Consider the following 25,989-nt stretch of genomic DNA (forward strand, 5'->3'; position numbering starts at 1 on the left):
CCCGCCCTGGGGGGGGGGGGGGGGGGGGGAGTGGGGTGTAGAGAAGAGAGTGAGAGAAAAGGGAGATAAGGAGGGAAGGAAATAGAGAATTACTCTTTCTTAGTACTCTGAAAGAGGGCTGTTCTGGCTTCTTGGTTATCATGAGACAAGAGGCTCATTTCTTACTGCTGATGAATTTAAATTGTAATCACAGAGCATCGGTAAGCCACATTCAGTCCCAAGGGCTGGACGAAAAATACACCGTCCGCAAAAGCCGCTTTAATTCTCTCTGAAGAACCTAGTAGCCAAGTCTGAAAGCAATTTGTGAACAGATACAAACTGTTGCTGGTTGTCCATTCAGATTCCTCCACAATGCTAAGAGCCACGGTCTAAAAGTGAAATGAAATGGCCTGTGGCTGGATCCAGCGTGACCTGCACTTGCAAGTTTCTGCTGTGTTGCAGAAGCGAACGACAACAGTTAAACTTTAAAGATCAACAGTTTTTCGATTGGGTTCCTGGAGAATAATGGCACTTTTGTACAATTCTTGAAATAGAGCCTACAGCCGCCCCAAACAAAATAGTCTTTCAAGATCTTGGAAATAATGACCTCATAGGCAGATTGAACCGGCAGTCCATTAATAGTATCCTTTGTAGAAAGCTGTCTCAGGGGAGGGACGTGGCTTAGTAAATCGGCATTGTTTACAAACATAACAGAATAGAATCCCCCTTTTTTTCCCCTACGTTTGTGGGATAGTCGGAGACACCTCCCACTTGGGAAGCAAACACATTAACAGCAAGGCTTCCTTGCAGGGCCCTACCCTTTCTCCATCGGTCACCTAAAAGTGTGCTTTGAAGGTGAGTTAGAGATAACAAGAGTCTCCAGCCCTATTCCTTTGTCACCAGCTCAGAATTATCTGGAATCGTGAGAAGAAAATGAAGATTGGTTGTGCCTTGTAAAGAGTCATGAAGCACTGGCGTAATATCAGGATAATTTGAGCAAAACCAAATCTGAAATGTCTAGGTAGACGGAGTGATTATTTGCTTCATGTTCCTATTGTGGAAGTAGATAAAGATTCTTCAATTTCATTTCCATCTCTGTGAAAGAGGTTTATTCCAGCCCCTCGTATAATCCCCTGATAAGTTGAATGGAATTAAACCAATTCCAGTTTGCTGGGCAGTAGAAAGGTGTGCCATCTAAGCTGGGTCCCTTGCAGAATGCCTGTGATATGGACCACAGCAAGTGTGTGGTATTCAAATTTTGGGCAGGGATTTCTAGTCTACTATAGGAGAGTATAGTGTGAATTTTATATCCCAAGTAGCCCTTTTTTCCCGACCTGAAAAGAAACAGGGCATCTACCTTTTGAGTCTCTACCCAGAGAGAATATTTAGGAACAAAAAAGGCCACTGTTACCCACACCGAATTGTCCAGAACAAAGGAGCCTAGTATTTTGGATTACGTAGGTGCACTAGAACCCTGACTGGCCCAGACTCCTACTTGCCTTACTGTGTAAGATCAACTTTGTATATCATGTTAAAGAGGGTATGTATGTTTCTCTGACTTCTGTCATCTCAAGTTAACTAACATGTCCTCAGAAAATAGGTATCATCCAGAATGCAGTGGCTTTCTCTCCCTGTGAGACACATTTTTCACTATTTTCTAGGTATTACCTAGACTCCTCAGTTCTTTTGCAATAACCTTCAAACTTCATTATTTTTACCAACCTGGATTCTGTATATTGAGCTTTAGTTAATGATCACCACATATTCAGGCATTATTTTTGAACCCGGAAAAGTAAAACAGACAAAGCACACACAGAGAAGAAAATTAGTGCTTTTATTCTGGTGGCAAATTCTTTTCAGTGACTAAAGTAAAACCATGAACCCGTCTGACACAGAATACCACTGGTGAAGTCAGTCTTAAACTCACTTTTCTTCTGGAGAAAGAATGAATTTAGAAGGACCAAAATCAAAATGTAAAAGGGAATGTAGACCCATTAGCACTGATTTCATATATTTACCAGCAGTATCTATGAATATAATTGATCCTTGACATCACAGTTAGTTTTTCATTTTACCTTGTGCTATAGTTTCACCCATATAGGAAAATATGAGAATCAAGCTGGTGGTGACAAAACATTTACTACTGATATTTTCACTGTCATGATTCCTGAAAAAAAATACAGATTTGGTCTTAATTCATTAAGATAATGCAAGGCATGACACTTAGGCAAAGGAAAAGAAAAGAGATCTCTTGTCCAAACCAAGGTCAAACCAATCATTGTTAGTTGGCAGTCACCTGTGCAGATGGAGAAACTATTAATTGATACTCAGCTATTTTTGAATACGTACAGGCTCTATATATTTGAGAAAATTTAAAACAGTAAAAATTTCCACATAACATAATGTAACTTAGAATTCATTACTGAAAGTAATAAACACATTGTAACCACTGAAGGGCTGAAAAGAGTTACGGTAGATTATTTCTCATTATAGCAGGTAATGAGGAGACCCCTATTTTTGTTGTTGTTGTACTTAGGTTGGTTAATAGTAAATGTTATTGGAATAAAGTGATATGCCAAGTTGTGTATGGAGAGCTCATACACTCCTAAATTAGTGCCGGTTAATACTTGATGAAATTACAGAGATTTTGTTGCAGTGGGATTTGATTTTCCTTGTATTCGAACTGGAGATTCACTTGGAAGGTACTCTTTTTTTTTTTTTTTTTTTTATTGAAGTACAGTTGATTTACACAATGTGTTAATCTCTGCTGTACAGCAGAGTGATTCAGTGATACATATATATACATTCTCTTTCATACTCTTTTCCATTATGGGTTATCACAGGATATTGAATATAGTTCCCTGTGCTATACAGTAGGACCTTCTTGTTTATCCATTCTATATATAAAAGCTTACATCTGCTAACCCCAACCTTCCACTCCATCCTTCCCCTGCCCTGTCTCCCCTGGAAGGTACTCTTCATACCCGACTTGCATGGCAAGTGTCAGGGCTCTAATGGAAGGACTTGAATGAGAATGGGAAGACAGCTGGAAGCAGAAACATTTCCCTGTGGAGTTTGTGCCTTTCTAGTTCACTTTACCCTCCAGTGGGATGAAACCTGAATGTATTGAACCCTCAGCACAAGATACTAAAGAAGAATGAAATTAAGAGCAGATAAGTTGTTGAAACGAGACTGGTTCTTACCACCCTGTTACCCCTGTCAACTCCCTTGTTCCCTGTTCCAGGACATAAAATATGACAAGGAGGAAGGTTATGGTGTCTCCTCACGAAGCAGTCCTCTCCTTGGAACTCCTCTTTGCTCATGGTGGCATTTGGCTCTGCTTTATCTTCTACCTGCTCCTTGAAGATGGGGCATTTCTTCCCCTAGCAGTCCACCCCAACTCTGCTGAAACTACCAGGTTTACTAGATTGTTTCTCAGTTCTTTCTCATAAAACAGTAGGGGGGGGTGTGTTTTGTTAATCAGGTGCACACAGGTAAGAATCAGACGCCAAAGGCATCCCAATGTCAAAGCAACTAACAGATGATTGTTGTAGGCCATTAAGTATCAACAGCCAGACCTGTGTCAATGCCAGACTCCAAGGAGGTTGTGCTACCTGACCACGATGATCATGAGGATAGAAAGATTGGAAATTGTTCATTAAAAGACTGAGTGGACAGCAGAAGATAGAGTGTCACTGGGGGAAAACGAAGGGACCTTAGGTGTTGGTGTCCACATATTGAAAAGCCATTCATTATTGCCTTCGCTTTCCTCTTTGGGAAATCGCATCGTTGGGCTTTAGGCAGGCAGCTCCCTTCCTCTAGAAAAGAAACCCCTCAAAATGGTCAGTGCCAAACCTGAGATGACATGAGATGAATGCTTTTGTTTCTAAGATGTTAGACTCCCCGTATTTACCAGGTTGTCTTTTACACCTCCCTTAACTCCTGTTTTCTCCTCCTCTTCTTTAGGAGCTGTGCAATCAGTTGTAACTGAAAATGTCTGACGGTCTGGATAATGAAGAGAAGCCCCCAGCTCCCCCACTGAGGATGAATAGTAACAACCGGGATTCCTCGGCACTCAACCACAGCTCCAAACCACTTCCCATGGCCCCTGAAGAGAAGAATAAGAAAGCCAGGCTTCGCTCTATCTTCCCAGGAGGAGGGGATAAAAGTAAAGTATCAGTGACCGGGCATTGAAAAGGGGCTAGTTTATTCTTTCATTGTCACTTTCTTTCTCGAGTAGTCATTTCTTGAGCGTGGGCCGTTCAGGGCCTGCCTGACCTTTACATCTACACCTTCAGAGGTTGCATTTTGTCAGAGGATAATGTTTGATTGACTTACTGTGGGTTTACAGAAAAATACACTTCTGCTGTGTTTGCCTTTCACATAGCCTTGAATTCATAGTGGTAAGCCAAGGGAACTCATAGCAACAGTACTGTCTTAAATATATGAATAGTGACTTTCTTTCTGATAACTTAAAGGAGAATTTATAGTAATCCCTTCCTAACTGCAAGTTGCCTTTATTGGGAATTTGAGTGTAGGTGGATTTACTTCTGTATACCTTTTGGACAACCATGAAAATTTTGAATTGAGTATACGGAAGTCAGTCCCAGCGCCCCATTGTTGTCTCTCTGACTATTGTCTCTCTGACTTCCCACAAGGTGGGAAGAAACTTCTGAGCTATTTGTGTCCTCTCCCATTCTTCTGCCAGTCATCCCCTACACAATCAGCCCTTTTTGCACCGAGTATCCCAACAATATACTATCATTTATCCTTGTGTTGTTCATAATAACCATTTGGTCCTTAAATGTCATACACTGACACTTTGTAGCATTGGGAGATATAAAATCTCTAGTAAGTAATTGTCAGGTTGCATTAATTAGCATAAAGCTTAAACATGGCTTCTATAAACGTGACTATTGCGGCGGAAGAGAGTAAAGCCAAGTACAAGGACTCCGGCACCAGAGAAAGTTGCTAAAGGGTAAGAGGGGTGATGTCTCTTGAAGAGAAAAGGGACACTCTTGATCTTCTCAAAGGTAAAACAGATAGCTTTGTAGGTCGTTTATATGGTGTTAAAGAATGCGTACCGTAAGGAAAGCTGAAACTCTTATTAGGGCCAGTATCACCTCTTGTAGACCTGTGTCCCTTAAGAGATGCTTTATCCCTCGTGACCCAAGGATGGAAAAGGTGGAAATGATGTTAAACCTCTGGATTGAAGACAAGCAAAGGAATAAGAAAGCACTTTCCATGCAAGGGACCTGCCGTCATGCAAGAAGAATTTTCGAAGACATGTTTTCAGACACCGAAGTGGGTCCCGAGAAAAAGTATTGCCAGGAGCAAGGGATGGTTTGAGAAATGTATGGTGCACCATGACCCGGAGACCAAGCCACCTGATCCTGCAGCTCCTGTGTTGTATCTGCCACAACTGTAGAAAGCGACTGAAGAGGGGGATTATGTGCCTGCATGAGTCTTGGGTGCTGTCGAGATTGCCATGCTTTGGAAGCCCTTGAACAATCCCATTTGCCCTTTTGAAGAATATGAGCCAACTGATGCTGACATGAGGTCAGCCAAAACAGAGAGGCTGATGTTTCTGTTTTGTGCTAATACCTCAGGTGACCTCATAGTGAAACCATTACCACTCTACAGAAAACTAGGCCCATGTCTTCTCAGAGGAAAATCCGAGCTAAGTTGCCAGTATACTGGCGTGCAAAGAGAAAAGCCTGGATGACTCCCTCTCTCCTTAGGAATTGTTTGAACAGTGCTTTCTTGCGGAAGCTCAAGACTACTTACCAGAAAAACAAGTCTTGAATTCAAAGCCCTACTGATTCTTCACTGTCCTTTTGGTGCCTCAGACGCATTTGCCAATGTGCATCCTGATGTTAAGGGTGTCTTTAGAACCAGTTGCTTGTTTCAGGTCCTGGAGCCCTTAGATCGGTGTTTGATCCAGCCATTCAGGAAGACTTCGGCCAAACTAATGTATAACTTTGCTGTTCAGAATCTCACAAAGGTTCCTCTGTCCGAAGATCCTAGTGCATGGGATTCCTACACCCTCACCAATGCTGTATTCTTCATAAAATAGGCATTAGATAGTTTAACAGAGCCTGTCATTAATGTGATCTGGGAGAAGATTTGGCTAGAGATGGTGAAATATCTTTCAGAGATTTCTCCTGAAGACAAAAAGTCTTTGGATGAAACAGAACCTGTAGGTGAGGGTGAACATTTGGCACAGGAGCAGTCATTGGCTGAAGTTGAATCTGAACTGGTTGATGCTGGCTCAAGCGATGTGCTGGGCTGGAGGATGACTCTCAGGAAGCTCCTGGGACCGCAGAGGTGATTATCATAAGTGATGATAAAGATAATTAGGAAGCTATGGCACTGCAGACAAATACAATTGTAAGCAACAGGAGACGAATTTTAAGAACAAGATTAAATCCTCCCCAAGAAAGTAATGAAAAAATGGGTACCTTTACATGTCAAATCTTACGTGCTCAAAGCTTGAGTGATTTGGCAGAATTCAGTAAAGAGGTGCTATTACGCCTTCCAAAAGAAATCACAGTGGACAGAAACCATCTTCGGCAGAACTTAAATCATCAGATGGTGCCATTTAATACCATTGCTGGACAGCTGATAAACTGCCTTCGTACAAAGCTTGAATGATTTAACTGAACTCCATACAGAGGTGGAGTCTTTTTACAACACTATGTTCGGAAGAAAGCAATCTCGGAGGAGCCTAAGTCATTGAGTCAGGCCATTTAAATATCTGTGTCAGACAGCAGATAAGCTGCCTTCAGACAAACTTAAATGGTTTAATTTGAGCTCTATACAGAAGTGCTAAGCTGCCTTCAGAAAAGACTTGAGAAGACAGAAAGCATCTTCAGAAGAGCCAAAGTCATTAAGTCATGCCACTTAACTTCACCTGCTTGGTAGGGCTAAAGCCCCAAGCAAGTTGTTATAATCTCAGGACTGGACTTTGATGAAGACTCTGAGAGCACGAAGATCCATGATTTGGACTGACAGTCCACCTCTGTTCACTGCTTCACTGTCAGCCCATTTTCCACTGCCATAATGAGTGGTACATCCTCATCACCTCTGGAAACCATCTCAAGATCTAAATGGAAACTATACAGAGCCTATCACTTTTACTAATTTAAGCTATGTAAACTCTCGTTATTCTGTTTATGTAATGTACTGTTATTGTTTTACTGTGCAAAAAAATATTTATGAGGGCGTTCAAAAGTTGACGTGACCTCAGTTCCCCTGCCCTTTATTTCACCTCCTCAAATTATAATTTCCTCAGCTGAACTCTCCTACCTAGGTGGGGGGGGGTCATTCAGGAACTTGATCTTCATAGGTAAGGAGGGGTTAGTCTTTCTGTGTTTCTACCTCTCGGTGATTACTTGGATTATACCACAGTCGGTCTTGAATGAATGGAAAGAGCACTGGACTTGGGTTCTGGAGACCTGGTTTCAAGTCCAGCTCTGCCACTGATTATTGTGACTTTGTGCTAATCAGTTTTTTTGATCCTCAGTTTCATCACCTGTGAAATGAAAATAATAAGACCTGGCCTCCCTAGCAAAATATTTTTGATAATCAAATGTAATTCTAAATGTCAGAGTGCTATTAAAAGTGAAATTTAAAAGTTCTAAGTAATTGTGAGGTGTTATTACATCTGTATCATTCTGGAACTTACAAACAAACAACTAAAAAACTAGGTTTTAGAATTCTTTTTTTTTTTTTTTTTTTTTTCTTTTTTTTTTTGCGGTACGCGGGCCTCTCACCGTTGTGGCCTCTCCCGCTGCGGAGCACAGGCTCCGGACGCGCAGGCTCAGCGGCCGTGGCTCACGGGCCCAGCCGCTCCGCGGCACGTGGGATCTTCCCGGACCGGGGCACGAACCCGTGTCCCCTGCATCGGCAGGCGGACTCCCAACCACTGCGCCACCAGGGAAGCCCCTTTTTTTTTTTCTTTTTTTTTTTTTTTAAGTAACTTTGTCCCTAACTAGAATTTATACGTCAGTTATAGGAAATTTTAAAAAGAAAGTTAAAATTACCCATAGTTTCACAAGCCAAAGATAACTAACTGGGTTGGTGTTTTTCCACCCAGTTCTTATTCTCATCATAGAAAAATTGTTCATCGATGATAAAAACTTGGAAAATAAAGACAAGAATACAGAAACAGTAAAAATCACCCATATTCACAAATCTCAGAAACAATGTTAATATTTTAGTGGCTTTATTTCCAGACTTTTTTTAATGGCTATATATACATATACTTTTTTATATAGTTAAAAGCATCACGTATACAGTTTTATGTCCTGCTTTTTCACCCAACATTTTATCATGAACACTTCCCTATATTTTAAAAAAGCTTTCATAAATATAATTTTTGATGGTGTATAACATTTCATCATATAGTAGCATCATGGTTTATTTACTTAACCATTTATTTTGTTCATTGTTTGGGATCCTATCCAAATTTTTGTCATAAATAATGTCACATTGTCTGTTTCCTTAGTTAAATGAAAATACTTGCTTTGGTGACAGCAGAGGTTTTTGTTTGTTTTAAGGGGTCTCTTTAATAGCTACATTTCATTGACCAAATGGAACTTCAAGAGACAGGTAGAAGAAAAACAAGTAGTAAAAGTAATTTCCAGATTGAGGACCTGTCTTTGTTGGAGGCCTTTCCAGGAGCTGAATCTTGGTGTTAGAGCAAAGTAAGAGGGACAGTTTGCCACGAAATTATGATGCTTCACCTTACAAACGTTTTCAGAATTTAGACCAGGAAAAGGACATCCTGAACAAGTGGTTTGATGTTCCTTTATGGACCGTGTGAAGTGTGAGATTGATCAGGTTTCTCTTTTGTTGGCTACTAGAAAGCATGGAGCCAGATGTATGGCCCCTGCCTAGCACTTGTAATGGGCCTCTATGGTATGTATGCACTTTGTATAGCTCTCTTCCAGGCTCCGTTTTATGTGCCTATCTTTGTTCTATTTTTTTTCCTTTCACTATATGGACTTTGAATTTCTGCTGCTATCTTACTGTATTTTGTGTATTCTTGTAAGCCGTCTTATATCTATTTTGGAACAAGGTGGGGAATAAATACATGGATGGGTAAATAAATACATTAAAAAATACATGAATAAATAAAACAACAAGGCAAAGGCAAGGAGGCAAATGAATCAGCCAGGACTCTGAAAATGGCCTAGTTCCTCTAAAAATAATCAATGTTAAGGACTGGAAGCTTGGAAGAACATGTGGGAAAGAAGCAGGTGAGGCTGCCTTTGGAGGTGACATGTCCTATGTGACGTCTGTGTCTTCTGAAGCGTGCTCATGCATCTTGTGTCTTGTGCTGTACTAGAGCATTAGGTGTGCTTCAGGGGGCATGCAATGCTGTATGAAGGGCTGTGTCTTTAGTGAGCACAGTTCATGTGCATTTTGTTTGTGGGAAATCGAGAGATTTGGGAGCTGGTGAGCCTGCAAATGGAAGTGAAGGCCCCCCTTCCTGGAGGCTTACGAGGGGATAGTTGGATAAATCAAATCAAGACGAACAGGAAGTGATCTGTCATTTACCGATTAGTTCCTGCGTGCCAAGCTGTGTGACGGGCACTTTATGTGTATTGAGTCTTTCCATCCTTACAACTACTCTGTATTAACCCCTTTTTACAGATGAGGCCATTTAAGCTCAAAGCATTTAAGTAGACAGCCTGTAGGGTCACATAGCAAATGATAGACGCCAGAAACCTCCCAGGTGTCTCTGACTCCAAACCCTATGCTTGTGCTACTCTATCACACTGCCTTGCAACAAGACAAAGGGATAGGTGGTAAACTATGTTCCTAGCATCCAAAAGCCAGCAGTGGCTTTCATTTTTCCTTAAGAAGATGGCAGTGCACTTTGAAACATATCTGAATTTCAGAAGAGGGCACTTTTTATTGCCACTCAGAAAGAAAGAAAACTTTTTTCATGTCTTTTTGGAAAGAAATGATGGCAAGAAAATATTCTTGACGAGAGAGATGTGCTAACATTTGACTTGGGTGTTTGATGGGTTAGATTCTCATTTGGTATGTGTACTTTATTGGCTTACATATTGCTTACTTTAGAAGGTTGAGGTTCTAAATTGAGTGTGTTCATATATGCGAAAAAGTTCTTTTTTTTTAAATTTTACTGAAGAAAAAGTTCTTAAAGTGCCGTATAGTTTTGTTATTGTACTGCATACACATTACTGTGATAATTCCTAGAGTATGTTATCTTCTATATACACTACACAGCAGGAAGCATTACTGTGCAACAATTATATTAAAGAAGACTCAGTTATCCTTTATGGTCTTGTTACTCAAATGTTTTGGTCAATACACGTTATTAACTTTCATCTAATTAATGCACAATAAAAATGCTTAGTGTGATAACTAGACTGAACAGTATGCAGTCTTTCTTCGGTGATGCTGAAGACCCTTTGGGATCTTGCAGTAGCTCAAGGTTATTTTCATTGCACTAACTAACTCTGAGTGGGAGTCTCAATTAATTGAGGGTTCTGTTAGCAGAAAGTCAGGTGTCAGAGACCACTCCATCCTGAATGGTGTTTACATTCCTCTTGGTTCTTCAAATGTAGACCATACAGCTCAGCAAAGGGTGCTCTTTGGAGGTCACTGCCCCGCCCTTTGGGGAGCGAAAGGGCACGGCATCTTGCTTGCCCTCCATGGTCAGTGCTGTGCCCCGGAGAAGAGCCTCCTGTACTACTCCTTTACTCCTAGAAGTCCTCTGTGTTTGAAGTGGGAAGAAGGTGGGGTAAGGATGCACTCTGTCTACTAGGACCTGTGCTTCTACTTCAAGGCCCGTAAACAGGGAAACTGGGCACAAATATGGTGGCCCAGTAGAACCAGCAGACAAATTCAAGAAGAGTACGGAATGTGGGATTGGGAGATAAATAGATGAAAGGAGAGAAGCAACGGGGAGAAAGAAATTGAGAGAGGAAGTAGTGTATGAGAGGGAGATTAGGAGATGGAGAAGGTACAGGAAATGGATGAGAAGAGAGGAAGACAGAAGAGAGATGTATCGAACATTGAGATGAAGGGTTGCAAAGAGAGTGAATTTGACACCAGCTAAGGGATATGAAGTTGCTTTCCTCGAAACAAATGAGGCCTTCCTCCACCCCTTTCAAACTTATTTTTGCCCTATGTCATTATCCACATGATCAGAAGTGTCCAGTTGAGGACATGGCCTCATATTTGCCTTTTGTTTTCCAACATTTTCCATTGAAGTTGTTGCATGTGTGAATTGGGTGTAAATGAGAGTTGGAACCGGTGTGTGTTGCCTGGAAGAAGATAGGTAAGAGTCAAGTTCATAATGATTTGCCAGAATGATCACTTTTGCTGAAAGTTTTTGAAGATGATGCCACTGGAGGTGATGGCTGTCTGCTTGTATGTGAGTGGGAGTCACTAAAAAGGCTCACATGGGACCATCATTTCCTTTTCCCTATCATCCTCATGGAACACCCAACCTCTGAATTGGGCTTGTAGCTACTCTTGCAGAATTGGGTACCACTTTGAGTTTTTACCTGTACATTAAAGGCTGCTGGTTTATGGAGAGCATATATTGTTTTTCATAGCCACTGAAGACCTGACAGGAGGAAATGGGCTTACTGTTCCACCAGAGGGAATGCAACTAGCCATAAAGAAATTCCAGATATGCCGATTAAATATTATGAATTACCAAGGGTGAAATTTTCTAGGTTCTTTATGGGACGGGGGGGGGGCTGTCTCATGACTTTAGCAGGTTCTACCTGAAGGCAGGTGAAGGAACCTTCCACCATGGGCCTTCCCAACTATATACTTCTGGCGTTTGCTAATATAATGAAAGACGTAAGAGCAGTGAATGTTTAAGATAGCCCAGTTTAATCTCCTTTCTTGGTAGTTATATTTGCAAGGACATCATTCATAGCATGGAATCGATGGTTTAAGAAGTGACAGATTACTTAATTCTCCAGCAAATACAGTCACCTGCTAATACATATATTCCTAGTGAGATGATGTGGTTTGGATGGTACTTGTAGGGATGTTACAGCATTCAATGTACTTTCATATCAATCACCTTCTTCAAACCTCCTGTGATGGGGGCAAGGTTTATCCATTTTGCAGAGGAAGGCAGAAGTTTGGAGAGGTTAACTGACCTCCACAAACTTGCCCCACTACGAATCACAAAGCAAGGCTGGCCTAGAATTTAGATCCCCGACTCCTGGTCCAGTGGCGGTTGACTGTTATACCGCTTGCCATAAAATCAGAGTCACCTAATTTGTTTTGAAAATAGGTTTTGGCCAATGGAATATGCAGAAATGGAATATTTATGGAAGCAGGTGAAACTTAGGTGAATCTAACCCATTTTCTCAATCAGCAGTTAACAACAGTAGTCATGCCTTTTTATAAGTTACTCCTCCTGAGGGCCTAACTTGCTAGCAGAAAGTAACAACAGCCTTTGTAAAAAAAGAAAATTGTTAGATATTTTTCCCTGATTCCTGTGTTATATTATTATTTGCCTTTAAAATCTTTTTCTATTACAAAAGTAACATCTGATATTGTTATAATTTAAATAAAGAACTCTATTAAAGTAGAACACAAGAGTCACCTCTCATCCCTCCCTTTAGATTCATTCATAATCCAGTATTTAAGGATTTGGGCCCTTTTCCTCATTTACTCAACATTGGTTTCCTTTTCTGCTCAGAATCGGTATGTATTTTGCCCAAGATGCTAGGTTTAAGCAGAAGTATATCTGTTATGTAGAACCTCTTTTAAATCTTTTACCAACCTTGCACTATCAATTTCTTTAAATTCTTAGAGCCAAGAATAAAATCTATTTTTATGCCTAACTTTCCATTGTAGTTACCACATAGTACTTTCAAGTATTCCAATGGGAAAAATAAATTTTAAAGGCCCACAAAATGTCATTCTTTCTACCAAAAAAAAAAAAAAAAAAAAAATAGAGGAAAACTAGATAATCTCTCCCCTCTGTAAGGGAAAATATGCACTTCCTGAATTCAGGAGGTGAGGAACTCCTGTGGGTCCCCTCTCATAATATGTCCTCAAACAGGATATTTGTTTATAGAGCAGAAGTGCCAGAAACTAGAACTGTCTTTGCAGGAGTCAGTCCCGCTGGAACTGTTGCCCTCACAGTGAGCACTCGCCTTTTTGACACCACCTGCAGGGCTGCTGTTGCCATAGAAAGAACTGTTTTGGGATACTTATTCTTACCCGAATTATAAGACCTCAGACATTTTCCCGGCTGGGGGCTGGGTAGGCGGGCAGTTATGGAACGGTGTGCTCCGTGACCCACAAAGCAGAGGATGAAGCAACATGGCATTTTTTAACTCAAAAAACACCAACTCCAGTACTTAATTTACTTTCCTGGTAGTTAAGTAGACACTAAGGCATTTTAATTCTTGAAAGACCACAAGGGTAACATTTTGTAAACGATCTTTGTGAGGCATTGCCTCTCAGTGAATTGGAGAAATTATCGAACCACTGAATGCGCCTCTCACCCAGCTAAAGGGTGACCAAGTCACTAAGGATCGTCTATTGGGAAAAGTAAAGGTTGTCACCCATAGGAGATGAATGGCCCTTTAAAAATACTTCTGTATCCTTCCAACATGGCATTCCCAGAGCAAAGCCCAGGAATACTGAGGTGAAAAACAAGTATTTTACTATGATGGATCTCTAACCCTGACACCCTCACTGCCCCTGCCAGAAATGACCCCGTGTCGGCTCAAGTTGTTTGGCCTCAGGAACACATAACACTGAGTACAGATTGCACCTGGGTAGGGGGAGCGGCACGAAGTGGGGAGTGGATGGAAGGCTTCTAGTGTCAAGCTAGGGGTTGTAGGACAAGCGACCCTCCTAGGAGAGCTCCAACTCCAGCAACTCCAGTACGAGCCTCCTAGCAAAATGTTTTTTTAGACCTCCTTTGTCTCAAAGGAACTTTCTGGAAGATCACAGGATAGAGACATGTGCAACCAGCCAATGCCTAAATCTGAGTTGCATGCGGACTTTGAGCCCAGATCTAGTTTATTAGCTATCTCAGTTTAAAAATGAGATAGAACAGAATTGGATGTTAATGTCGGCTTACCTGGAGCATCTTTTGTAGTTCACTTATATGCTTTACTAAGAAAAGATTTGTGCCTACTTTTTATGTGCCTAGCTCTGCACTGTGTGTCGTGGGACGGGGAATACTACATATAAGACAAGATTCCCTGTCCTCAGGTAATTTTCAGTCTAGGTGCAGAAATCAGACACACAGTTTATGCAGGAAATGACCAGTAGGTGATCTACGAGGCAACAGATGCAGTGGCAGATAGGTCCTCCCATTCCATCCCCACCATTCATTTTCTTCCTCAGTCTGTGTGGAACAGCGACCATTTTGAAGCCTGCCCCTACCATCCCACGCGTCCCTAGCAGCGCAAAGCTGTCTGGCTTGTCTTCCAGAAGACGCCTTTTCTATCATATCATCCACCTGCCCAAAGCCTTTCCCAGCATATTCGTTATCACTATCTCCAATTTCATCTTTCTTCCTGATTTCCAAGACTGCACCCTACCCATTTACCCTTCTGTCTTCTCGCTTCCTCGTCAATGTGCTGTATACATTTCAACGTCCAAGCTTTGCCTCACCCGATTTTCCTGCTTGCGATGCCTTACCTTTTCTGCCTACCCATTCTTTAAGACCCATCTCCCAAATCCTACCTCCTCTCCAGGAAGCCCTCACTCTCCGCCAGAGTTTTCTGATCTTCTTTTATTTGGACATGCTACAGCATTTATACTCTATTTTTCCCAACTTAGCACCGAATTTTCGTTGGTCTGGTAGTATCAGTTGTTGCTTCTTGTTTGCGAAGCTTATTTCCCCAATGAGATCACACATTTAGAATATTACTTTAGTTCCTAATGAGTCACGCAGCACAATCTGTCATTACACTGATCCACAGTTCCATGTATACTGGGTAACGGACCTACTAACTGGTTCAAAGGAAAAGGAAGCTGGGGCAGTAGCAAGAGAGAGTTGTTCCTCAGAGCCAGGGCTGTGAAATGCTTGCTGTTTAGAACTATCCAGCCTAGGTGCTTTTTCCTTTGGAAAAATTGTTTCTGCATTTAAAAAATATGTTTTATATAATATTTTGTTTTTCTCTTTCTGTATTTATATGGCTTTCAAGGTCACTTTTTTTATTATGCCATACACCGTAGCTTTGCGTGCTTTCCATTGCTTTTTAAAAAATAATTATTGTTCTATTCTTTTAGGCTAAATTTATGTAGGAAAGCATTTCTCTATGTCTGTCCCCTGTTATTCTTTTTCTTTTCCTGCATGCTCTGTTTTGAAGGAGCTAGAAAGTGTTCTAAAAAATAATTCTGGACGTGACATCCAATGAGAAGGCCCAACAAAACTTCCAGGAATTTTAGGGGAAGATGACAAGTGGAACTCCTACAACAAGGAAGACTCAGGTGACAGATTTCTAAAATGCTTTCAGAAGGCAAGCATAGCACCATCCTGGGATTTCATCCAGGGGAGAATTGGCTGCTTTGCTGTACCTCGAACCCTGCACAACTGTGTTGCCAATATATGCTTTTGGCCCCAAAGTGGCACCAGGCAAGAGGTGTACCTGAATGAGTACAGAGGCATCCCTAGTGCGGGGAAAACAGCAACAATGCCATCACCACCAACTGCAACTATAACAACTACTCTAAAACATACCCTCCCACCCACCAGCCTTCTTGGGGAACCTGGATCAATGTCTCCTCATCCACGAACACATAATGGCAAATAGGCATGCCCTGTTTCCATATATTGGGTCTCATTTCATATAATGAAGGTCATTCATTCATCCATTCATTTGCTTATTTGCTTATTCATTAAATATCTCTTGAATCAAGTACTATGCTAGATAGATAGATGTTGGGGTACAGAGGTGAATAAGTCCCAGTGCCTGCCTTTACGGAACTGATGGCCTAGTGAGGGATGCAGACAAGTCAGTCAATGAGTAGAGATTAGCGTGATAAGTGCAGTAGAGAAGTGAGCACTGAGGAGGGGCATCTATTGAAGACTGAGGGAAGGGAGCAGTTAGGGAAGGCTTCCTGGAGGAGGTGACCACTCAACTGAGGTGAGTCTTAAAGAAGGAATAGAGCCAGCTAATAAGAGTTGGGTGGCATCCCAGAAACAAGGAGCAGCATTATGAAGGCAGTAGGCATGACACACTGTTAGTTGAAGTTCTATGACTGTAACTACAGGTAGTTCGGCATAGCTAGCGCATAGAGTGCTGGTGGGAGAGGCATGGAAGACAGAGCTGTGGAAGTAATTGGGGATCGGGTTCTGGAGGGCTTATATGTGCCATGCTAAGCGCCTTGAATATGATTCTGAAGGTGATGCGGAAACATTGAAGCAGGGGAATAATATCAGATTTGTGTTTCACAGTATCACTCTAGCCACAGGAGAAGAATGAATGTGGGTGGCGGGGTGGGCGATGAAAGAAGACAAGTCAGGCTGTGGGTGTCAGGTAGGTGAGAAATGACAGTGGCCTGGCCTAAGGGCCAGTGTTGTAAGAATAAAAGAGGGCAATGCAGAGGGAACATTTACGAGGAAGAATTAATAGAACTAGACAACTGATCAGATGGTGACAAGAGAAACTAGAGGAGGGTGAGGTAGGGAGCACAAGAGGAATTGTAGTTTGTTATTTTACATGGGAAAAGGCAGTAGAGAATGCACTTTCTTTTGAAAATATTTCGAGCGAGGGGCCTGTGAGGCATCCAAGTAGAGGTGTTCAGTCAGGGGACAGCAGAGAGGTCAGGGCTGGGGATCCATCTGGGGAGTCACGGCAGTAGATAATGATTGAAACCGTACAAGTAGATGAGGTGACCAAAGGGAGAGGTGTGTCGATGAGAAGAGATGAGGACCTAGGACAGCTCCTGAGGAATGCTATTTAAATTGTCTACAGAAGACCCAGAAATGTAGGAATAGACTCCAGGAAAGAATTGTGTGAAAGATGGTGGGGAGAAGTTAGTTTCATGAAGTTCATGGTCAGCAATGTCAGTTTTGACTGAGAGGTCAATGGTTGTAAGGACTGGAAAATGGCCACCTTCAGGGAGGAGATCAATTTGGCACCTCAGAGACTCATTGCCGTGGTTTGAAGAGTGAGGGTTAAGGAAGTCTAGATTGCCTTTTCAAGAAGTTCAAGCTAGAGAAGGAAAGGTCGAGAGACTATAGCAACCAAAGAAGGCTGTGTGGTGGCAGGAGGTTTTAATTTTTAAGGACTAAAGAAATCTCAGCATGTTTCTTTTAAAGCCAAACAGAAAGTGTTAGTAGAGAGGGAGAGATTGAAGATATAAGAAGAAATAGGAGGTGACTGATGGCGTGAGACCCCTGGAGAAGTGAGAGGGATGGGAATCTAGAGCACCAGTGAGGGCATAAACCTCAGGGAGAAGGAGAGGACACTGTTTCTGGTAAGATGTGAAGGGAGATGTTACTGATGGAGATGAATTCATAGGAGCGGGACAGGAAGTGAAGTCAAAGGAGTTCCAAACTGATGGCCTCCGTTTTTCTCAGTGAAGTAGAAGGAATTCCTTACGCTGAAAGTAAGGGAGGAGAGGATGAAGCAGAAGTTTGAGCGAAGTTGTGAAATTCTAGAATATTCGCTAGGAGCAGTGGGAAAGGAAGTTGGCCAGGGTCAAGAAGGATACTGCTCAGTGCCACTGATGACCCAGTTCTGTCCGTGACCTTTATAGTAAGCACCAATCTGCATGGCTGTGTGATTCTTTTTCCCCCCAACAACTTTTACCAGCCTCCGTATGGAAATGGAGATTTCACAGTTGGATTCTGTCAGGGTAAGGTTTTGTGGGAGACTTGCAAGAGGGGGTCACAGGAGCATGGTTTCCAGGGCACTGGCTTACGAGCAGTTTAAATGATGGACCATAGAGTCTAGGCGAGGAGGAAGCTGAAAAATTCGCTAAAAATGGCAGGATCCAGGGATTGGAGGTTTTGTTGACGTCAAAGAACAAGTAAAATAGGAATAAGGTCATGAAAGAGTGAGAAGGCTAGCGTGATGGGAGGCTGGGCCCAGAGAATGAGATAACAGGGTTATTTCAGAGAATATTTCAGAGAGAGGGTCGTTCTGGATAATGAAGAGGCCTGGGGTAGCTGTGGTTCTCCACTCCGTCTGCACATCATCTATGGTGCTTAAAAACGTCATTTGCCCAGGCCTCATCCTTAGAAATCCTGATAGGGTAGGTTCTGAGTGGGCCCAAGGTGTTGGGATTTTTATGAAACTCTACGGGTTATTCTGATGAGCAGCCCTGGTTGAGAACCACTGGTTTAATGGTGGCCATGGGAGTGGATTGAAGAAGTGGAAAGGAGATGAGGTTCATTAGAGCTGAGGGAGGTCAAGGAGTTAAAAGGAGAGGGTGTGTATGAAAGAGGTGTCCATTTGTATATTATGTTTCACAGAGAGATGGCAGCACTGAGTGTTGGAAGGAATACTGGGAGCCAAAGTCCTCAGTGGATAAGAGGACTTGGCCAGGAGAACTAAATGGCAGTAACCTCAAAGGAGGGGGCTTTGTAGGAAAGTGCAGAAGTGCTGCTCTCAAATAAACAATATGGAATACAAATGAGGAAACTCTGCCCTTCTCCATTCCCCTGGACCTAAAGACTTGGAACGGGGAAGAACCATCAGCGTCCATCAGGATTATCTGAGGAAGTGATACCTCCTTCGTTGGATAGTAGGGTTTAAAATTATTTTTCTCAGCCCCAGCTGCTTAATGGAAATACCGGAGGGCGTTTAAAAATTAAAGGTGCTGAGGTCTACCCCGGACTAAATCTGAATCTCTGGGGGCAGGGCTCTGAAGTCTCTCTCTCTCTCTCTCTTGCCTTTTTGAAGTTTCCCACATGAGAGTGATGCACAGTGAAGTTTGAGAACCTGAGGCAAGAAGTCAACAGTGCATTTAATGAAGAGGTTGAAGTAAAGGTGTAGGGGGATTTTAATGGAGTAAGTCCTCGTCACTAGAGAAATGCAGAACATTGGGGTCGGGGTGTATAGGCGGTGACAGATGACTTCTCTTTCTTTAAAATTTAGTGGGATGGGGAAAGATGTCAGGATGAGAGATTCTGGAGAGATTAGCTGGCCCCTGGAGTTACAGCCAGAACCGTGAGCAGGCAGAGGGTCCCAGTGCCAAAGACCATTTGTAATCTGTGGTCTAGTCAGCAATTTGTGGCCTTCGTTCTAGGTTCCAATAGAGTATGGTTGATACACTTCTGCTCTCTGCAAATATCAACCCAGAGGTGATCAGGCCACGTCTTATGAGCCCAAGATTCAGGTTAGGATGCGTCTTAATATAAACAACCACTGCTCACAGAATTTTCTGGGGGAGATAACAGACATTTTAGTATTCCTTAAAAGAAAAAAAAAAAAGTTCTCAGCTAGTCTCCATTCCGTCACTAACCATTGACTGAAGACTAACGGCTCAAACCTATTGAGGTTTGCTTTTTTTTAATGCTACTGAGTAATAAATAGTGTAGCTATTCAGAGCTTAGGTCCTGTAGACACAGTTGAGACCTAGGTTCAAATCCTGGCTCTGACACCTGCCAGCTGTGTAATCTTGGCTATGTGGTTTAACTTCACTGAGTCTTACTTTCCTCATCTATAAAACAATAATAATACAATAATAATGCCTGCCTTATAAGATTGTGGTGGAGATTAAATGAGATAACCCTGGAAGCACTTTGCACATGGTGAATATTCCATAGATGACAGTGATTACGTGTGCAGACAGAAGCCGGGTGCTAGGAAATGTGAGAATGAATAAGATACAGTCTCTGCTGTCAGATATCACAGATTTTAGCTAGAGAGATAGGTATGTAAAGAAGAAATGACAATTCAGCGTTAATAAGGGCCAAACTCAGAGTACACACTGGGTAGCTCTCTGGGAACATGAAGAGAAGGGCATTCAACTTTGTCTGCAGAGGGAAGACAGGAAAAGACTTGCCAAAGGAGAGGAAACACAAGAGTGAGTCTTCGAGAAAAAGGACTAATGGGCGCAGATGTGGGGCGTTAAGATGTAAGACTTCCCAGGCCTCCGTGTAGCATGTGGAAAAGCTTGGCAATAAGAGAAAAGCTTGGCAGTTGGGGGAGCATGAAATGGGTATGGAACAGCGGGGGCCATAGCAAGAATAGACAGTCGAGAGGTACGCTGGGGACAGATTAAGCAGGCCCTTGGCTAGCATGCTAAGGAGCATGAACTCTGAACTTCTGGATAATGGGGAGCCATTGAAGAATCTTACAGGCAGGAATGCGGGCATATATATATATATATATATATATATATATATATATATATATATATTTCAAGAGATTACTCCGGCCACAGAGTAATGAATTGCAGGGGGCAAAATTGGAGGTAGTAAGACCAGGTGAAAAATGCCGGTGCCTTGGACTAAGATGATGGTTTGTGGAGATGAAAGGAAGAAGATGCATCCAAAATGAGTTTGGGAAATAGAACGTTGATGACTGATTAAGGTAGAATTAAAGTAGGAGTCAAACAAGCTCCCAAATTTATGATTTGGGCAGTTGGGCCAGAGCTGAAATAACCAAAAGCCAGAGTAAGCATGTGCCTAAGGCCCAGCACGTCGGGGCACCCAAAATGTGAAAACATTGTGATTTGGGATATAGAGTAGTTTTTTAAAAGACTTAAATTAATCATCATAGGAACATCAGAACTTTGGGGGCTTCCTTCCCTTTTTATGCTTTAGTATTGCTTTTATTTGAGAGAGAAAGTCGTAATCTTTTCATTGCTTAGAGCCTCCCAAAGAGGAGGAGTCCAAGGCCTTACTCCTTCTCTGATCTGGGTGGTGAGTGCTTATCATTTCACCAAGAACATGGACACTGAAGGAGGAGCGAGTTTGGGCTTTCCGCCTCTGTTACGCTTTGTTCTGTGTGAAGAAAATGGCATAATTAGGCTGGTAAGGGACTGGCAACCAGCTGGCCTTAGGGAGACCCCATTAGGCTGATTCACATAGCTCAGCTGAAGTGGAGTGTTTACGTCTAAGTCAACAGGCTTCAATTGTGCAGCCCTTGCTAATGGAGCAGTAGGGAGAGCCTGTTTGCTGGCAAGAGAGGTCATGGATGCAAGTTGATAGAATGATTAGAGATGGAGACTAAGCTAGGGGTTCTTAACCTAGAGCCCAGGGGAATTTTGAACCTCTGAAGTTATATGCAAAATTGTGTATATGTGCGTATAGTGCAATTTTATAGACAGAAGTACCACAGCTTTCTTCAGATTTTTCAGAGTGATCTTTGACACCAAAAAGGCCACCACCCACCAGAGTACATTTACTATGAAGTGAATAAAGCTGCTTATTCAGAGTTTCTCACTTGCCTGAGACTCTTCCAAGGCTCTAGAAGAAGCCCTCGCAATTTTGTATTGTTTTTACCTAAAGGGAGCTTTCCTCTCAAATTACATAAAGTCTTTGGTCCCACAAAATCTGTATCTACCGCTGCTTTGGTCCCACAAAATCTGTATCTACCCCTGCCAACCGCAGATTAGAGAATTACCCAACATGACTTAGTATCTGGGAGTGAATGCCATCCAATAGAAATGAATGCCAAAGACTGCACCAGGAAAGGCAGAAGAAAAGATGGCCATCAAATGAAGAATGGTCACTGAGGGAGGAGGAGAATCAGACCACATTGTCAAGGAAGTATAACGAGAGGCGGTTAGCCATGTCCAACATGGATGGGAGATCAGGGAAGAGGAAAATAAGCAAACGATTACAGGAGTAGCTGGGACATCTTCAGTGGAGTGGCAAGAACAGAAAGCTGATTGTTCTGTTTGCCTTTCTGGACAAGTAAAAATGGTAGGTGAACAAGTATAAATGGTAGCTACAGTCCATAAACATGCAGGGGAAGTAGAAGTACCTACCCAAAACTCTAATGTTCAGTTAAAATGATAGTCAATAAAGTAGGCTCACTGTAAATGTGGAATCCATGCTGAATTGAAGTTAGATGGCACATATATACTTTTCAAAATGAGTCCTAAACGTGTTCCGTGGCCATGCAAAGACTTTGAGTGACCCTTGTCCCCCCTCCGCAACCCCAACCTTTCTTTCTTAATCCTGTATCTTAATCCTCTTACTACTTGAATTTCCATATCTCTGTCCTCTGGCTGGCGATATGGAACAGTGAAGGAGAGTGGAAAGTGAAAAGAAGCCATACGAATGACATTTGAACATGAAATGTTTTGAATTTAAAATTTGTCCTGGGTAACCCACAAAACCAGTAATCCATTATGGTTAATTAAATGTTGTCTGAAATTGAGGCCAAGGAAACATCTATTTGAACCAGAATGTTCTAAATTTGCCACCCTGGCAACTCTAAAGTTGATTGGTTTCAATTGGGCAAAACTGGTTCATGCTGACTTACCCAGTATTAGGGTGAGTATTATTTTTTTGACTGTGAAATGCAGCCATATCAGAGATACATGCTCAAATTTGCTGCCCTGCCTATTATGGAAGCTAGTAAATGCCATTTTACAATGCTTCCGTAATAACTTTCTCCTGGGATCTCTTTTGAGATAGACTAATTTCATTACAGTTCCCAACTTAATTTCTTCAGTGATTATACCTTTAAAGGCTTTTGATTTATTAACTATTGATGTGTTTCTTCACAATTGTGTCACTGTGAATAATCTGTTACTTGAGGACAATGATTTTGAATGGCTACTCTGACAAAATTTATAGGGACATGGAAAAATAACTACAAACTAAAATGACTAAACCAAGGAATTGGTTTGAGGTTTCTAAGAACTCAATAAAATTAATTCAGTAAAAAGCAACAATTTGTGTTTCGTTTTTTACTAGCAAAGTGATTGCTTTGCAATAGTATTCTCATTGAAAGAAGACCAAGAGCCTATTAAGCTACTCTTCATAATGTAAACGTGTAAAGTTAAAGTTCTAGTTACTTGATATTTAGCTATGGTTTAAAATAGAAACAATTCATAACACTTTTATAGATAGCTTAAGCACTTTTCTATTCTTTCTTTCTAATAGTAAGGCTTAGCTTGACTTGAGTCTAATGAATTTCTTCTATAGTATGTGGTATTTGATCCAACAAGACCAGTTAAACACAACATACCTAGATACCTGCTGATTACATCATTAGACCTGGTAAAGGACATAAATCAGTTTGACTGCAAGTTTTGTTTGAATTGGATTTGGAAATTTGTAAATTATTTGGACATAGCATTTTGTCAAACTCTCAGCCATTTATTTAAATAAAATTATAAATTCTGGAGTTAAATAGTGTTACAATTGTGTTGGACTAAATTGTCTTTCAACTTTGTAATTATTTTGATGAACCTAATTGTACAACTTATGGATGCCAAAACTGTATCCCAAATAAATACATGTTAACATTTTGCCTTTAGCCAATAAGAAGAAAGAGAAAGAACGCCCAGAGATCTCTCTTCCTTCAGACTTTGAACATACGATTCATGTGGGGTTTGATGCAGTCACCGGGGAATTCACTGTAAGTAAGCTCCTTATTTTGTTTTGTAAGGCATGAAAAGATTCCTTTGTGAAAATAGGTTTGAAGGAAGAATTGCCACGTCCCAAAATGTCAGACTTGATGTCTTTGGTGATTTCAAGGAAGATGGACTTTGCCTAGACAATCACAGATGGAACTAGAGAGTGGCAAGAGTATTGGCAAAATTATTTTGTCCATCTTAACAAAAACGTCTGATCTCGGTTAGCCTTCAACTTGATTGAAAATGCTAATTTACCATGGCACAGGAGATGTAGTCCAGATAGACTCAGCTTGAGCCTGTTCTTTATCACTTGAAGTGAATCAGAGAACCATTGACTCAACTTGGCCAGTGAAGACAGTCTATCTGAATAATTCAGGCTTTACAGTGGAACCTGGATTACCCAGATAAGTTAACCACACTAACCAAAAATCTCTGTAAAATTGACCTTTTCTTCCCTTTGATTTCAAGAACATAGCTTATTTTTAGGCTTATTTACAGGTATGTTTTGTAGACATTCAAAACAACAGACCCCATGTTTCAGGAAGAAATATTGATGGCTGTATCGTATGCTTTAGTGGTTATATGCTTATTTTATATTTGTGTATATATATATATATATATATATATATACAAATATTATATATATACATAATGTACAATAAATACCAGTAAGAATTCTCCAGAAAGACTATAGCTATAGATCCAGTCTTTCTTTGGATATTTTTAGTGCTCAAATAGCACACAATCTCAGATCTATGATATTTTAGACCTTTTTTTTTTTTTTTAAAGATCTGGCATCTTTCTTTTAGATGGATGAAGGAAAAGATGTGGCCAGAAACATGTCCTCAGGAAGATTAACTACTTTTTCGTACTAGTAAGGACCTCAATCAAAATGTGCATTCTGAGATAATGAGTAATTTTTAATGCATTCTGGAAAAAAAATCTTTGATAGAACCATCACCATTAATTCTTGGATTCTTAAACCAGAGAGAAATTTAGGTATTAAATAATTAAATTTCCTATTTCATAACATGATGGTTAGTGAGTAGACTGTGTCATAAGATTAAATTTTAAAAAAGAAGGAACAAATTAGTTTGATTTGGAGAATCAAACCATGTTTCTGAACTGACAAATTACCTTCTTTTTTCAATTCCGGAAGTAAGCAGTGTGAGAATGAAATGGAAACTGACTAAACATCTTAGCCTTGTAAAGTGATGTGAGCTGGTTGTATGTTCTCAGTAGCAAGCAGAAGAGAACGTTAAGAAGTGCTGGGCTTCCCTGGTGGCGCAGTGGTTGAGAGTCCGCCTGCCGATGCAGGGGACACGGGTTCGTGCCCCGGTCCGGGAAGATCCCACATGCCACGGAGCGGCTGGGCTCGTGAGCGATGGCCACTGAGCCTGCGCATCCGGAGCCTGTGCTCCACAACGGGAGAGGCCACAGCAGTGAGAGGCCCGCGTACCGCAGAAAAAAAAAAAAAAAAAAAAAAAAAAAAGAAAGAAAAGTGCTGACATTGATAAAGTTGAGATACTGGTTTAACCAATTTCATCATTGGAGTCAGAGACATTCTTCAAATGGCCTTGAGCTTGAGCCCAGCCTCTGTTCTTTGCTGTATTTGAGAATATTCTGTTAGCTACACTTAGAAAATATAGCTTCACTGTCACCACGACCACCACCATCATCACCACCCAAAACAAAAAATATGTATATATATTTTTATAATCTGAACAAGTTTAGATTTTTAAAAAATCATAAACAAAGAGATGAGTATTTTTTCTGATGTTTGAAACAGTAAAAGCACTGAATCATTATAAGTTTTATCTTAAAAATCTTCCCTTTTTTATTTTAATAACTGTCTTTCCAGTTTTGACCTTTTTGTTTTCCATGTGCTTTCCTTCTGTTTAATCTTTTCTTCTGTTTTATTGTTGTCATTCCATATTTCTCTGTTCTTTTATTCTTCCTTTTTGTTTTCTGATGTGAAAATTTTCCCCTCCACTATTCTCAAGTGATATTCCGGTTCCTTTCCAATTTTTAGATTTTTTCCACTCTTTCCTACTTGCTTGACATCTTCTGATACAATTTCTCTATCTTTAGCTTTTCCTTTGTTCTTTATGGGTTCTGAATGGAAATGAAGGAAAGTGAATCACCATCATCTTGCTGACTGGAGACCATCCATTTTCACTTTGCTGTCAGTTAGAACCCCAAGAATCAACCAGAGAGGGGTGGGGTGGGATGTGTGATGGGCAGTCTTTCCAATTGTGAAAAACATTTTGATGCAACTGAGCCAAACCAAACAAGAACCTTTCCCCTCCTCCCAAAAACCTAATATAAAATAAAGTGTTTGGATGCAATTGTTAGAAATCCACTGAATATACAGATAAGACACAGGCTAAATTTGGAAATCTGATGTACTTTATTGTCACTGTGATAATCTTTCATAACTATTTGTCCCCACATTGTTTTTTAAAGATACCAAATTCTGCCCTT

The 25,989-nt window shown here is 41.1% G+C and overlaps 1 protein-coding gene across 9 annotated transcripts in view; it reads left to right on the forward strand.

Moving 5' to 3' along the window:
• Positions 1–25,989, forward strand: part of PAK3 (p21 (RAC1) activated kinase 3) — a 297,105-nt gene that overhangs the window by 195,984 nt on the left and 75,132 nt on the right. For all 9 annotated transcript variants that reach the window (XM_055081646.1, XM_055081644.1, XM_024128082.3 and 6 more), the window contains 2 exons: positions 3,946–4,147; positions 23,407–23,507. In XM_055081646.1, the coding sequence (XP_054937621.1) occupies positions 3,973–4,147; positions 23,407–23,507 (276 nt within the window). In that variant the 5' untranslated portion in view covers positions 3,946–3,972. The remainder of the gene's footprint in view (positions 1–3,945; positions 4,148–23,406; positions 23,508–25,989) is intronic.

This window comes from Physeter macrocephalus, chromosome 21, assembly GCF_002837175.3.
Source record: "Physeter macrocephalus isolate SW-GA chromosome 21, ASM283717v5, whole genome shotgun sequence".
NCBI classification, from domain to species: Eukaryota; Metazoa; Chordata; class Mammalia; order Artiodactyla; family Physeteridae; genus Physeter; species Physeter macrocephalus.